The 15,319-nt window shown below is 38.8% G+C and overlaps 1 protein-coding gene across 11 annotated transcripts in view; it reads right to left on the bottom strand.

The window, feature by feature from the left end:
* atrx (ATRX chromatin remodeler) overlaps positions 1-15,319 on the bottom strand; it is a 179,830-nt gene that overhangs the window by 141,406 nt on the left and 23,105 nt on the right. For all 11 annotated transcript variants that reach the window (XM_041195423.1, XM_041195422.1, XM_041195421.1 and 8 more), the window contains 4 exons: positions 13,612-13,661; positions 9,681-9,727; positions 3,469-3,599; positions 2,669-2,785 (listed from right to left, as the gene is read on the bottom strand). In XM_041195423.1, the coding sequence (XP_041051357.1) occupies positions 2,669-2,785; positions 3,469-3,599; positions 9,681-9,727; positions 13,612-13,626 (310 nt within the window). In that variant the 5' untranslated portion in view covers positions 13,627-13,661. The remainder of the gene's footprint in view (positions 1-2,668; positions 2,786-3,468; positions 3,600-9,680; positions 9,728-13,611; positions 13,662-15,319) is intronic.

The raw sequence follows: 15,319 nt of genomic DNA, 5'->3' as shown, positions 1-15,319 counted from the left end.
CTTTGGATTCACAGATCAGTTTATGCTGTTTATCAACAAAATCCCTTCAGACTGGATGATAGTGCATGATGCAACTGAAAGTTTCAGGTTTGGAAGCTATGTTGCACATAGAAATACATGAAAGTGATACCAAAACAAACATGGGATCTACGTTTTAATACAATTGTGTTTTAACACATGACTTAGAGTAAAACCATTTCTCCTAATAAATATTCTTGACTGCAGTAAGATGGACTCAGACAATGGATGCATCATACAACTGTTTCTGCCATTTCTCCATTCAAAATTTTCTAAAATAGTCAACATTAAAGAGAGAACTTGCATTTATAATACGTCCTTCACAACCTCAGGAGATTCCAAAACACTCCACAGCCAATTAAGTGTAATGGAGGTAAACAGTGGCCTATTTGTACTCCACAAGATCTCATCTAATCCTGTCAGATAACCAGAGGCTTTCTTTTGCTGGTTTAGGGGTAAATGTTGACCAGGATAACTGGACAACTCCCCTGTTGTTCTTAGGGTACCATGTGATATTTCAGAGTGACTTGAGGCAAGGCATTGGTTTAATATATGCAAAACACCACACTGTACTCAATGCCAGCTTAGATTGTGTACTCAAGCCTTAAATGGGAATTGAACCTGCAATCCTATGACTCAGGTGCAAGAGTGCTACTGCTGAGTCAAGGTCCAAACAAAAAGTAAATTAACATTAAAAATGTTGAACATGCAAAAAAATACAAAACCTCAAGGGATCACAACGACTAGGCACATTTAAACACCAATAAAATTTCAAAATCTCTATATACAAGGGTTCCAGGTGATATTAAATTATCACTGGCGTATCAAACAAGATATTTAAAAACTAGGAAGTGGTAGGCCTACCTTCTTCCTATCCTCACACTATCAGCATCATACTGAAACGCTAGAACTAAACAATGCACAGCTGCTCATTGATGGACAATAAGGTAGGTTTAAATTTCTTTAACTAAATGTAGAGTCATACACTGGACAATATCCAGGCTTGGGCTGGCAAGTGGCAAGTAACATTCGTGCCACACAAATGTCAGGCAATGACCATCTCCAACAAGATAGAATCCAACCATCACCCTTTGACATTCAATGGCATTACTATCATTGAATCCCCCACTATCAACATCCTGGGTGTTACTGTTGACCAGAAACTGAACTGGACTAGCCATATAAATACTGTGGCTACAAGAGCAGGTCAGAGGATAGGAATAGTGTAGCAAGTAACTCACCTCCTGACCCCCCCCAAAACCCTGTCCACCATCAACAAGACGCAAGTCAAGAGTGTGATGGAATACTCCCCACTTGCCTGGATGAGTGCAGCTCCCTCAAGAAGCTTGACACCGTCCAGGACAAAGCAGCCCACTTAATTGGCACCACATCCAAAAACATTCAATCCCTCCATCACCAACGCATAGTAGCAGCAGTGTGTGCCATCTACAGGACGCACTGCAGGAATTCAAAGGCTCCTTCGACAGCACCCTCCAAATCCACAACCACTACCATCTAGAAAGACAAGGGCAGCAGATAGATGGGAACACCATAGCCTACAAGTTCCCCTCCAAGCCACTCACCATCCCAACTTGAAAATATATCACCATACCCTTACTGTCGCTGGGTCAAAATCCCAGAACTCCCTTCCTAACAGTACTGTGAGTGCACCTACATCACATGAACTGCAGCGTTTCTAGAAGGCAGCTCACCAGCACCTTCTCATGGGCAACTAGGGATGGGCAATAAATGCTGGCTGTCCATATCCTGTGAATGAATAAAATAAATATTGGACCAGATAAGGAGGTCCAAGTATTATTTAAATGATGCAAAAGGCAAGAACAGTGGCGGTTCAAAACAATTTTTGGGTCCATATGCACCAATCACTAAAGCATAGCAATCAGGTACAAAAATAATCAAGGCAGCTAATGGAATGTTAGCCATTATAACTAGATGGCTAGTATATAATGGGGGGAGGAAGTTTTGATCCAGCTATATAAAGCCGGAGCTGCAGCACATTGAACACTGTACTGTACCTTAGAAAGGATATATTTGGCCTTGGAAGATTGGGGGATTACATAAACTAGGCTTGTATTCCACATAACAAAGAAGGTTAAGAGTAGTTTGATGGAGGTTTTTGGATCTTGAAAGGAATGAATAGGGTTGACAGAGAGGGAGAGATAACCTTAAAATCAGTATCAGCCCAGTTACAAGACAAGTTAGAAAACACTTTACTCAAAGGGTGGTCCCACAAAAAGCAGTAGATTCGAGCTCAATTAATAATTTTAAATCTGAGGTCAATAAGATTTTTGCTAGCTATGATTATAGAAGGGTATGGATCTATTGCAGAGGATGGAGTTGATACAGATCAACCATGACCTCATTGAATGGTAAGGCTGAATGGCCTACTCAACTGTTCCCATATTCATGCCCACACCCAAATGTATAGGTTCTAAAATAAATTTCTAGTTTTTAATAGCAGATTTTATATTTACATATTTAAGAAAAAAATCAATCTTAATTAAAACCCTCTTCACCACAATCCTGGTAAGACTCAATTTTACTAAATTTAACTAATCAACTGCTCAGAGAAATCTTAAAATTGCCAATGACATTGTCTTAGTTAACAAATGCCAAGCAATTGGCCTACCTCCACGTTTCTTAGATGTTTCCATTTTGTTCTTAGAATTTTTGCTTCTAAATTCAGGTCCTCGAAAATTATCTTTGTCTTCATTCCATACTGGTTCAGGCTGTACAACTATTGTGCCTAAAAAAAGTTGAGGAAGTTTTTAAAATTATAATACGTACACCAGATCTTAATGGTTTACAAAAAATGCAAAACCTAATGTTACATTCTCTCTTTTCAGGAGACTGAAGGAGCCGATGACTTAGTCAAATGTCTGGACTGCAAGGAACCAGCTCCATACAGTAGCATAACAGGTACCCACAATGGGCTATCCTTTTGATGTTTCCTTCCTGTGAAGAACAGTCTGGCTTTCATGTCTCCATTCTGGCATGATTAAAACCAAGGCTTCAGCACAAAATGAAACTGTATTGCACTACTCTAAAGCATAGATTAGTGCACCAAAATTCTGCTCATTTTAAATAAGTTGTATGTCAAAGGAACATCTGGGTACAAACAAACCTAGGAACTTGTTCTCAAAGTGTCCATCATTTCAACACAATGCATTTTGTTCTTTACGGTATTCTGTAAACTGCAAGAGAATACTGTAACATTTTCTACGTTCTACAACTTCCAAGGCCAGTTATTATAAGCAACCTTCATTTAATGAACAACCATTTTATGAAAGTACATCTAAAAAGATTATTTTTTTTAATCCATGTCACGTGTTTGTAATATATTCCAGAAATTCAGATCTATGCTTAGTTGCAGTCTTTACTAAACATTTAAATGAAATGTATAGAAGTAAAATTCCTCGCCTGACCTACCTTTGGGCAGACTATTCACATCTAAATCATTTGTGTCCTCAGTCTTTGAAGTCAATTTTTCACAATCAGAAGTGTTCTCATTCGACATTTCATCATCTGATACAATGTGTTTTGTCACAAACGAGGGCTTCCTGCAATCAAAACCAAATAAAAAACTGTTCAACATTTGCAAAATTTTTCATTGCAACAAAGTATGACAGTATCACGGGTCACTTTACATTTTGACAGTTACTTTTTAATATAGGTGATGGTGTAGTGGTACTGTTGCTGGACTAGCAATCCAGAGACCCGAAGTAATGCCCTGGGGATCCGGGGTCTGCCATGGTGGGATTTGAATTCAATAAAAATTTGGAGTTTTAAAAGTCTAGTGATGACCATGAAGCCATTGTCGATGGTAAAAACCCTGGTTTTTGGTTCAGTGAATACTGTCCTTACCTGGTCTGGCCTACATTTGACTCCAGACCCACAGCAATGTGGATGACCCTTAAATGCCCTCTCAAGTAGGGTAAGGTAATAAATGCTGGCCTGGCCAATGACAGCCACATCCAGTGAATTAAAAAAAGTAATATTTTGAAAGGTCTGGCTCTAACTTTTGCCCTAGTCCTAGAATCCCCAACCAGCAAAAAAAAATCTCTCTACATCTATCCAATCTGGGCCCCTTAATAATTTGAAAATTTCAATCAAATCACCCCTGTAATTTTATAAGTTCCTAGTAATACAACCCCAGTTTATTAAAGTTCTCCTCCTAATTTAGCCCTAGCGCTCCCCCCAAGGCCAATATATCCTTCCTGAGGCATATCATCCAAAATTGCTCAGTGACTTCAGGTGTGGTCTAAACCAGGCTTTGCATTATTGAAACATCACTTCAACCCTTTGTATTCCAGTCCTATGGATATAAAGCCAGCATTCCTTTAGCCTGATTATTTTATGTGCCTATTCTTGACGTCTTAATGATCTACCTACCTGGACTCCCCAAGTCTCTTGGACCTCCACTGTTTCTAGCTTATCATCTAGAAAGTACACCATTTTATCCTTTTTAGGTCCAAAGTGGATTATTTCACATTTGCCTACATTGAAATCTGTTTGCCTGCATTGAAATCTGTTTGCCAATTAACTCAATCAATTAACCCAACAATGTTATGCTACCATCAACACAGTTTGCAGTACTTCTTTGTCTCATCAGCAAATTTGGTTTTCTACCCCATCATCCAAGATAAACACAGTGAATAAGAGAGACCCCAACACATTGCCGTGGGTCACCACTAGTCACATTCTGCCAACTAGAGCACCCGCCCGTAATCGTCTGGTCTCCAATTATTTCGCCATAAGGTCAATAATTTTCTTTTCATTCCATGAAAACTTCAGCTCACAGTCTATTTTAAAGAACATTATCAAATGCCCTTCGAAAGTCGATATAAGTAAGTCACATCCATAGATATGCCCTGTCCAGCACTTTTGTCATCTCTTCAAAAAATTAAATCAGATTCATCAGGCCTCAAGACCTACCCTTTACAAATCCACAACGGCACTCTAGTAATTTCCTGACAACAGGTCTACAATTGCATGGTGTCCGAGGTTCCCATGAGGATAATCACAGTTCCTCAATTAACTCCAATGACTTCCTAATTGAAAACCACCATGCTGTAAACTCCCTTTCCCAGCATGCTAAACCTAAATGCCAACCTCCCTAACAAGGGAAAAGGAGTAAGGAGAGGAAGTAAGCATTTCTATTTCAAGGGATGCATCACAGCCTTTACTTCAAACTTTCGGTTGCTTGCTGTAGCAAGGAAACCAGTGTTGCTTTATATACAGTGCTACAGTTGCTTCAGTGAAAAACAAAGTTGGAATTATTGCTTGCTCCTTGGAATTACTCCTTGGAAGTATTTCACAACACAATGATTTTTCTTCAAGTAACCTTCAAATTGCCAAAAATCAAAAGAATTTGATGTTAATATTTTCAAGGGATATCCTTGAAAACAGAATGCAAAATTAATTTAGTCCTCCCATGGCATAAACAACTTTCAAAATCCCTAGAAAAAGTGCACTCTTTTGCACACTACCAATTGGCTGTTCAACAATAAATTCCACCATTTGAGGATTTTGCTGTAGGAAGGGAATGGACAGAATCATTGAAAATTACACCTTAACACACCAAGAAGTTCTGTAATCCCATGTACCAAAAATGAAAACTGACTTGCAGCTGGCATAATCCAATGGGATTTTCAAAAATTGTGCAGAATGTGACCCTTAAAATACCAACAAAATTTCCAGAATCACTAAAATGGAATTTCACTATCTCTGTAAACAGTAATTCAAATGATCAGTGATCTTACATTCCTAAACCTAATACAGAAGATAGAAATTTAAAATAGATGAATGGGAAATAGGGCTATTCACATCATAAAGCCAAAGAGATTAGAATTTAAACAACCCAAAATTAGATTTTGCTAAATATTCACAGAACAATGAAGCACACAGGTCTTTTCTTCCATTTGCAGTCTGCACCCATACTTTGATTCTCATCAAAAAACTTCTGCTTGTGGTGGCCTGCATTCTATGATTTCCCCAATTGATTTAAAACTGATCAAAAAATGGGAATGGGATTAGGCAAGGATGGAAAAAAAGGGCATGGAAAGCAAAAGAAAGCCATGGCGAAGTACCCTAAATATTAAAAACAGTTGTAGGTAAGGTGACCAAGTTTATAAAAATAAGAAGGAAAATTTCTGATGCAGTCTGCAGTCACTTAATGCAGCAAGTGACTAAATTGGGAGGCAAAGTCATTCCAAAGTCAAGAACCACACATCTGTCATACGATACAAAGTTAGTTACGTTGGAGTCTTAGGTGAGATTAAGATGAAAACAAAAAATAAACTGAATATACAAGCAAGCAAAAGAAAACTAAGGTGGTCAATAGGATGAACTCCTTAGGCAGTTTCAACATTGATACCTAAGTCAACTTTAAGTTAAACAATCCCTTTCCAAACTCTCAAGTGCAACACTATTTTGTGTCCTTCAATGAAGCAACAAAGTATGGCCAAATGCCAATGACTGAATTGTGAGGAAGTCGCCTTGAAAGCTGAACCTCTTAATACTGATGGATAATCTCCAGTGCTCATATACTGATCTGGCAGGTTGACTATGAAGACATAATAGCTGAGCCAGATCCTTTCCCCAACAGCCCTTCCCCTCTCTCAACCCCCTCCCTTGCTCCATTCCTGATTAGAATTAAAAACATAGACAAAGTTACAGATTACAAAACTCAACTTGCAAATCCTGGAGACCAGACAATTTCCAATACCCTACTGTGGTCCCTTACTGAAGGAAAAGTCAAAATTGATAGCCACCAAGCAGTAATGAATGGAGGTAATGATAACAGCTACTCACACATCCCTTTTTAAGCAGTTTTTGAGATAAACCACTAGATAGTTTATTCAGTCAGGCATTAGCACCAACAGGATAAATTCAACCTCCCTTCACATCGGCATCCTGAAACATCTCACCATCTTACACCAAAAAAATCTGCCATTGCTTCCAAGTGATTTAGCTGGTTAAGCCAATTAGTGGCCAAGTAGCAAAGGTCTGGAAAGCCCCAGGCTCAACCTTGGATCTGAGATATTAGGCGGGTAGTTTTAGCAGTACACCTTGGTGCCATTCCCCACTGTCATTCAACAGCATTTTCCAAAGCTGGATGATAAGATAGCAACAGGATCAGGTTTAGCTGTGACGTCTCCTACCTGCTGTTGAATAAGCTGTAAATACTGATCAGAATTGTACTCCCTCTGCTCCTTTCTCTCAGCACCAATTAATTGACACAGCACATTTCCACAAAATCCAGACTTCCCTGGACTTCAAAGTGGTATTATTCATGCACTAGCCTGACTAGTGAGTGCTGGCAAAGACCAAGTCAGGGGAACAATCAAGACCAAGTCAGATCTTAGCCCAAATATCTATACAACATGTAACTTCCAGCAGAAATCCAGGAATATAAGGGAATAATTCTACTGCTCCCATCACCATCATGGCCACAATGATCTCAGCAGACAGAGTCAATTATCAAATCTTCCTGGTCAGTATAATTCACTCAGTCACAGAATCTTCAAAACAATCTCTATGCTCACATGGAAAATAGCCACTATGGAAAGGAATCAAAAAGGATACCAAAACTCAGTGAAAGGATCAATGCCTTGAGGTGGTGGTGATAGGGATAAGTTTGGTGTTTAAAAAGTGAGAAAAACTCTGCTACCCCAATTGCCAGATTTTTCTAAATCATAAGCAATAAAAGCCTCCTGGGCCAAGCACTGCCTCAACAGCTAACTAGTCATGGTTGGGGCATACAAGTATTATGAAAGCAAGTAACTGGTCAATATAGGTGCATTCACCAGGTGATCTTAGAAATATGAAATTGACTGATTTTTTTTATTATTTGTTCATGGGATGGGTTCATTGCTGGCGTGGCCAGCATTTATTACCCACCCCTAATTTCCTTGAGAACTATATGGCTTGTATTTAAGAGCCAACCACAACCATATTGCTGTGGGTCTAGAGTTACATGTAGGCCAGTCCAGGTAAGGATAGCAGATTTCCTTTCCGAAGGACATTAGTGAACCAGATGGGTTTTTAGGACAATCAACAATGGTTTCATGGTCATCATTAGACTTTTAATTTCAGATTTTTTATTGAATTCAAATTTCACCATCTGCCATGGTGGAATTCGAATTCAGATCCCCTGAGCATTACGCTGGGTTTCTGGATTATTATCCAGTGACAATGCCACTATGCCGCCACCTCACCCATTCTGTAGGTATTTGGCACTTTGATCTGAACTACCACAAATACTGTGAAGAACTTTTTTTGAACTCTCTTCCTCAAAAGGCAGTGGAAGCAGGGTATTTTTATATTAAGGCAGAGCTAGATAGATTCTTGATTAACGGGGGTGAAAGGTTATCAGGGGTGGGGGGGGAGGTTACAATCAGATCAGCCATGATCTTATTGAATGGCAGAGCAGGCTTGAGGGGCTGAGTGGCCTATGCCTGCTCCACATACGTATGATAAATCCCCAGGGGGTGTTTCCACTTGGAGAGAAGAGAACCAAAGGCACAATTTAAGAATAAGGAATCTACCATTTAAGATGGAGAGGAACATAATTATTTTTCTCTCAAAGAGTCATTAGTCAGTGGAATTCTCTTCCCCAGAGAGCAGTAGATGCTGGGTCATTGAATATATTCAAGGTTGAATTAGGCAGATTTTTGATTGAAAAAGGGAGTCAAGAGTTACCGGGGGGCACAAACAGGAAAAGTGGGGTTAAGGCCACAATCAGCTATGATCTTATTGAATGGCGGAGCAAGCTCAAAGGCTACATGCCTACTCCTGTTCCTAAGTCCTATGTAACTTGGCCTCTGACCAACCTTTCAATTAACACTCCTGTCATATATTCACCAGTTCATCTTTATGTTCAGTTCCATGTGGAATACCCAGGAAAATTATAATGGCTAGCACTGGCAGAATTTTGGCCAGATCCAGATAGGTCTACACAAGCACTAGAAGAAACAGGTGATGTAGCTAGAAAATTGTTTACCTGCAAAGGGCACCAATGCATTTCTGTCACACAGATAGTATACATGGTGAATACAAGCAGGGCCAATGTTTCTTAGCAATCTCAGCAAAAGCTTGGGGCTTTACTTTCCTCTAGCAGTATTGCCCAATAAAAATTGCTGATTTGAAAGAAGCGCGGCTACAGAGACACCATATTAGCCATGTGCACTAATTTTAGTAGAAAACACCTTTCATCCACTCAATACAGGCAAGTTAAGCTTACACATGTATTGCATAAACATCTACCACCATTCAGTAGCCAAGGTAGTCAAAAAAACTCTTTGCACAAATGTTTTTTGTCTATGCCATTTACCGAAAATGTAATATAATTGGCAATATCAAATAGTAATTTTAAAAACTTTACACTGCATTACAGTTCATGCAGGACTATACTCTACAACAGACAACATTGCTTTCAGGTCTCTCCCAATGCTGGTCTTCAGCCGAACTCCAGGAGATATGTAGCAGCAGCCTGGTCATAACTATCCCATTATTGAAGCATCACTTCACAGCAGTGTAGCTGAGCTTGGTAGCTCACTGAAATGCAAGAAAAACACCCAGTTGCCCACCACTATAATGGCACCACACTGCCTTATGCACTATGCTCTTAAAATACTAACCTTCTTGAACGGGATGATCCCGAAGACTTCGATTTTTGACTGGAGGCCTTTAAACAAAAAGGAACAACTAAATTTAGGCTTACAAATGCTTAATTGCAAAATAATTAATATGAACCAATGCGGATTTTTAAAAAACAAATCTGTTGGATCATCCATATTTTTAAAAAGTTAAACTTGTTTCTCAGAAGTCGATATGGATCACTGATAGCTAAAACACTGTCCTGCTAAAACACAATCCCACATGGAGAAGACATGGTAAAATACATTAATTCTGGACAAAGTGTCAAGAATGAGAATATTTCACAAAATTTCCCATACTAATCAAGTAAAACAAATAGAATAGAGGCCAACTATTGTGCCCATCAAAAAAAAAAAATGAACTTAGGATTCTTGGAACAAGGAAGTTCCCAATCCTTATGGAGTGTGCAAGTTCATCACAGCTGGTGAGGGTGGCTTAGTATGCTGTGCTGGGACTCTCAATGAACACAGCTTCAGGACTAAAGGCTGATAACAGATGGAAGAATCCGTTTAGAATCCAATTAAGGTTAGCACTATTGAGGTTCCTATTACAAGGATAGAAACAGAAAATAGATAGGCAGATTCTGTATTCACCACAGGAAATTTTTAGTTACTTTAACAAATTCTCTAGATCACACATATATGGCAACCTTTTCTCTACAATGACACAATTCCTCTAGTTTTTTCTTCTAATTAAAGCCATCTAAGCTTGAATTTGCCAGTCATTTTCTCAACTACAACATCTTGCAGGAAGTACAGTTTTCTACTTATCAGTAATGCTGTGAATAAGAACTGTTCAAGGCCATTCAATAATTAGTGACATAAATTATACTACTGGAAACTAAAAAATATTACTGCTGGCTGCACTGATCCACTGCAAAAACATCTGCCCCCCCCCACCAATTGCAAAAACCAAGAATGCACATCAAACCAGCCAAGAAGTCTGTGCCCGATACTGCTTAGAACAGGTAATGAATAGATGTGTCTCACTTTGTACCTCTGGTATTATTAAAGTAGATGTCTCAATCCTCCAAAATGAACGGAGTTAGGTTTTTGACTCCAAGTTGAATACATTTATTACAAAGCACAGATAGAAATTTCAAATATAAAAGCAAAATACTACAGATGCTGGAAATCTGAAACAAAAACAAAAATAGCAGGAAAAACTCAGGTCTGACAGCATCTGTGGAGAGGAAGACAGAGTTAACGTTGAGTCTGTATGACTTATCAGAATTAAAGAAAAATAGAAATGAGGTGAAATATAAGCTGTTTGAGGGGGGTGGGACAGGTGGAGCTGGATAGAGGGTCAGTGATAGGTGGAGGCAAAGAAGCGATTGCCAAAGATGTCATAGACAAAAGGACAAAGGGGTGTTGACGGTGGTGATATTAGCTAAAGGATGTGCTAATGGATATCACCCCACCAGCCTCCAGATTCAAAGGATCATCCTCCGCCATTTCCACCAACTCCAGCATGATGCCACCAACAAACACATCTTCCCTTCACCCACCACTGTCAGCATTCCATAGGGACCATTCCCTCCGGGACACCCTGGTCCACTCCTCCATCACCCCCTACACCTCAACCCCCTCACACAGCGCCTTCCCATGCAACTGCAGAAGATGCAACACCTGCCCCTTTACTTACCCCCCGCCCAAGGGCCCAAACACTCCTTTCAAGTGAAGCAGCACTTCACTTGCACTTCCCTCAATTTACTCTACTGCATTCGCTGCTCCCAACGCGGTCTCCTCTATATCGGAGACACCAAACGCAGACTGGGTGACCGCTTTGCAGAACACCTTTGGTCTGTCCGCAAGCATGACCAGACCTTCCCGTCCCTTGCCATTTCAACACATCATCCTACTCTCATGCCCACATCTCCGTCGTTGGCCTGCTGCAATGTTCCAGTGAAGCTCAACGCAAACTGGAGGAACAGCATCTCATCTTCCAATTAGGCACTTTACAGCCTTCCGGACTCAACATTGAGTTCAACAACTTCAGATCATGAACTCTCTCCTCCATCCCCACCCCCTTTCCGATCTCCCTTTTTTCCTAATAATTTATATAATTTAAAATATATTTTTCTTTTCCAACCTATTTCTATTATTATTTTTAAATTTATTTCCATCCATTGTTTTATCTTCAACTTTTAGCCTATTTCGATCCCTTCCCCCCTACCCCACTCCCACTAGGGCCTTCTGTCACTTGCTCGTCCTGCTTTCTATCCTTAATGTCACCATTAGCACCTCCTATAGCTAATATCACCACCATCAACACCCCTTTGTCCTTTTGTCTATGACATCTTTGGCAATCTCTTCTTTACCTCCACCCATCACTGGCCCTCTATCCAGCTCCACCTGTCACATCCCACTAAACAGCTTACATATCACCTCATTTCTATTTTTCTTTAGTTCTGATGAAGAGTCATAAGGACTCGAAACGTTAACTCTGTCTTCCTCTCCACAGATGCCGTCAGACCTGCTGAGTTTTTCCAGCTATTTTTGTTTTAGAAATTTCAAATGTGCATTTAGGGAATTCTGCAGTGATTGCAATAGGATTACATCAATTGTTAATAATATAGCTGCTGTCAATTCCAATCAGCTGCCATCTTCACACCATATATAACAATGATTATATTTGACCTGCATTTATTTTTTTTTTTTTTTAAAAACACAGAACCTGGAATGACTCTCCCAAAGTAGTATTTTTTTTCCTGTGTGGCAACAGGAAAGTGGGGACGGGGGACCACAGACTTTCATGCAGGAAACATTTCAACTTCTATATCTTTATCCTTATACTCAGACAAACTACTTTTGTTAAAAGTGTAGGCAGGTAGCTTGTTAATTTCGTTTGCTGACATTTCAAGTTCTTTAAAGAACATTTGTCTTGCTGGGTGTTTTCCCTTGACCAGGTGGGCGGAGAAAAAGATTCACCAAATACTACAGCTGCGTTGTGTTTGACTAACTTTTCTAGATGAATGTCAATCCTTTCCATAAAGAAATATGATTCTACAACTCCATGAAACCAGATATTCCATCCTACACAGGAAGTATCGAGAGAAATTGATCTGATCCTCCCCTATTTACGTACGAGATTCCTGGTCAGGTCACAATTTAAAGATTTGGCAGGACTTTAACTGTCACCTTCAAACCTTGCCCACTTATACCTTCAAATCAAAAACAAAGCCAGTCTGCTAGATAAGCTAGCTTCAAGGTTTACATTCTTGCCTTTCCTATTTAAGGAATAGATTCCTCTTTCCTCCACTCTGGAAGGAGGTTTTTAATAAAATGCAAACATAAAATACTGCTTACCATCTCCAAGAGACAAAAACAAAATGAAGCTGGAAAACATCAATAACATATATGGCTCAACTATATGGACCAGGACAATGTATCCATTAAAATTTTCTAGTCTTATTTCCACAAATGTGGGGCAGGTGAGAGAATGCAAAAGTACAAGAGAAAGAGGATGATAAATAGCACCCACAGAAATCTAAACAAAAAAAAATTCATTCACAGGGTCAGGCTGGAAAGAAAATAATACACATAATGGAACGAAAAATTGAAGAAGTAACACTATATAAAGTAAACAAGGCCACACAAGGAATATTTGCATGATGCCAACAGGTGACCCAAAACTATACAAACTCTCTAAAGGACCATGAGTACAGAAGCAAGAAATAAATGAAAAATTGTTCAATTGACATCTACAGGAATGCAAAAATTCCTATTTAATATAAATCAAGTAGCACTTTAGGAGTCAAGTTCTGGATTGATTTTATATGTCCAAACAGTTTGTTGAGTAACTAGTTTAAAAATATTGTAACTCAAGTCCAGTATTCAAATTAAAAGCCAGTAGCTTTGCTCAGTTAAGTTTTTACGTGCATTTCTTTGGCACAGCAAAACTGGAACAAACCTCTTTATCCTCCATATGTGAAGTGGAAATTACAGTTGTGCTCCCTTTACCTGAAAAGAAACAAAAGTAATTTATATTCATCTGGAAGATTTATAAAAACGAATCACCCTTTAATTAAATTAAGGCTTCTATTAGATGCATTAGTTGGTAAAAACTTTATAAATCAAATTTAATTTTTTTTACATTAAATGTTTGAGAGATTTATATGTCAATTACAGAAACTGATTCCAGTGTTAATTTGTAGGTTTAATTTTAACAATTCAGCCTACGTCATTTGTCTTAATACCATGACTTGTGCCTGAAGAATACTTTAATAAAATTCCGACTTAAAAATATTAGTGAGGGAAGCAAGCTTATCTTCAAAAACATATACTAAATAGGAGGGGAATATAGTTAGAATGGACCATATAATGTTCTTGTCCAATATTAATCTGAATAATCGTATGATGTTAAGAGGACAGTTTGCTTTATACATTTGAAGTGATGGTCTCAGGTATATACATAAATTATATTATTCTATCAAAATACTATTTTTCTCAAATCAATGTATGCAAACATTATTTAAATTATATTTTTTTTCATTCGCAAGCTAGTAATAATGAAAGCACACACTTAACCCCACCAGAAATATAAAGCCAGTTTTGGTGCAACCTGAAGAATGACAACTGCTTGTGGCCTCCGCCCCACCATCTCAGCTGCTTCTCTCCTGTCCCGCCCCAAAAAAAACCACAAAAACATGCATGCCCCTTTCCATCAGATGTCGTTCAGCACGATAAAAGATCAGGGATCTGGTAAGAGACCCTGACACTCCTTCCCAAAATCAATCCTCAGTCAAATTGTGGGAAGCTATCAGCTTGAACAAACATGCTTAACTGGCAACTACACCAATTCCATCACAAATGAATTTTTCTTAAAAAGGCCAATAGGAAAAGGGAGAATGCAGATGTAGGAGTTACTGATTATCAGGTGTTCAATAAAAGGTGTTTCACAAGACCTTGTCACAAAATTTCTGGCAGAAATGTGCCAGCATGGATAGAACTTGGTTGAAACAAAATTTTTATGGTAAATGGGTACAGCTCAGTACTGGAGGTGAGTTGGAAATGTATTCAGGTGTCAGTGCTATTGCCCTCAGCATATAATGATGATTTGGACTTTGGTTTAGGGAACAAATTTCAAAGCTTGCTGACAAAATATTTCAAGAAGACATTAACAGAATTGACAGATAGATAGATGCCACACCCAATTTAATGTAATTGTGAGGTAATACATTTTCAAAGTAAAACAAGGAATCAGAGTAAACAAAGACTGAAGGGTATGGATGAAAAAAAGATAAAAAAGGGATTTAAACATACTTGACTACACACACTTTCATGGAATTGCAAGTCACAAAAGCCAATAAAATTTTGGACCTGATAAACAGAGCAGAGGGTACACAGGTAAAAAAGTAATATTGGCTAGGCCAAAGAGAGTAATGTGTGCAATTTTAGGTAGATTATAGAAGGGGCATGAAAACCATAGAGCAGGCAGCTCAGTTTCCCAGTTTGATAACACAGATGGGAAAATATAGCTATGAGGAGATACTGGGACAGTTTATCTGGAGCAGAGAAGGCCTACATGAGACTTTGTTGATATTTTTAAAATTATAAAAAGAGTTTTGACAGAGAAAAGGAGAAAACTTATTTCCTGTTTGGGAATTCAGCAATAAGAG

The sequence above is a fragment of the Carcharodon carcharias genome, chromosome 9, assembly GCF_017639515.1.
Source record: "Carcharodon carcharias isolate sCarCar2 chromosome 9, sCarCar2.pri, whole genome shotgun sequence".
In the NCBI taxonomy this organism is placed as follows: Eukaryota; Metazoa; Chordata; class Chondrichthyes; order Lamniformes; family Lamnidae; genus Carcharodon; species Carcharodon carcharias.
The sequence above is the reverse complement of the archived record's forward strand: the minus strand, read 5'-3'. Positions and strand labels throughout refer to the sequence as shown.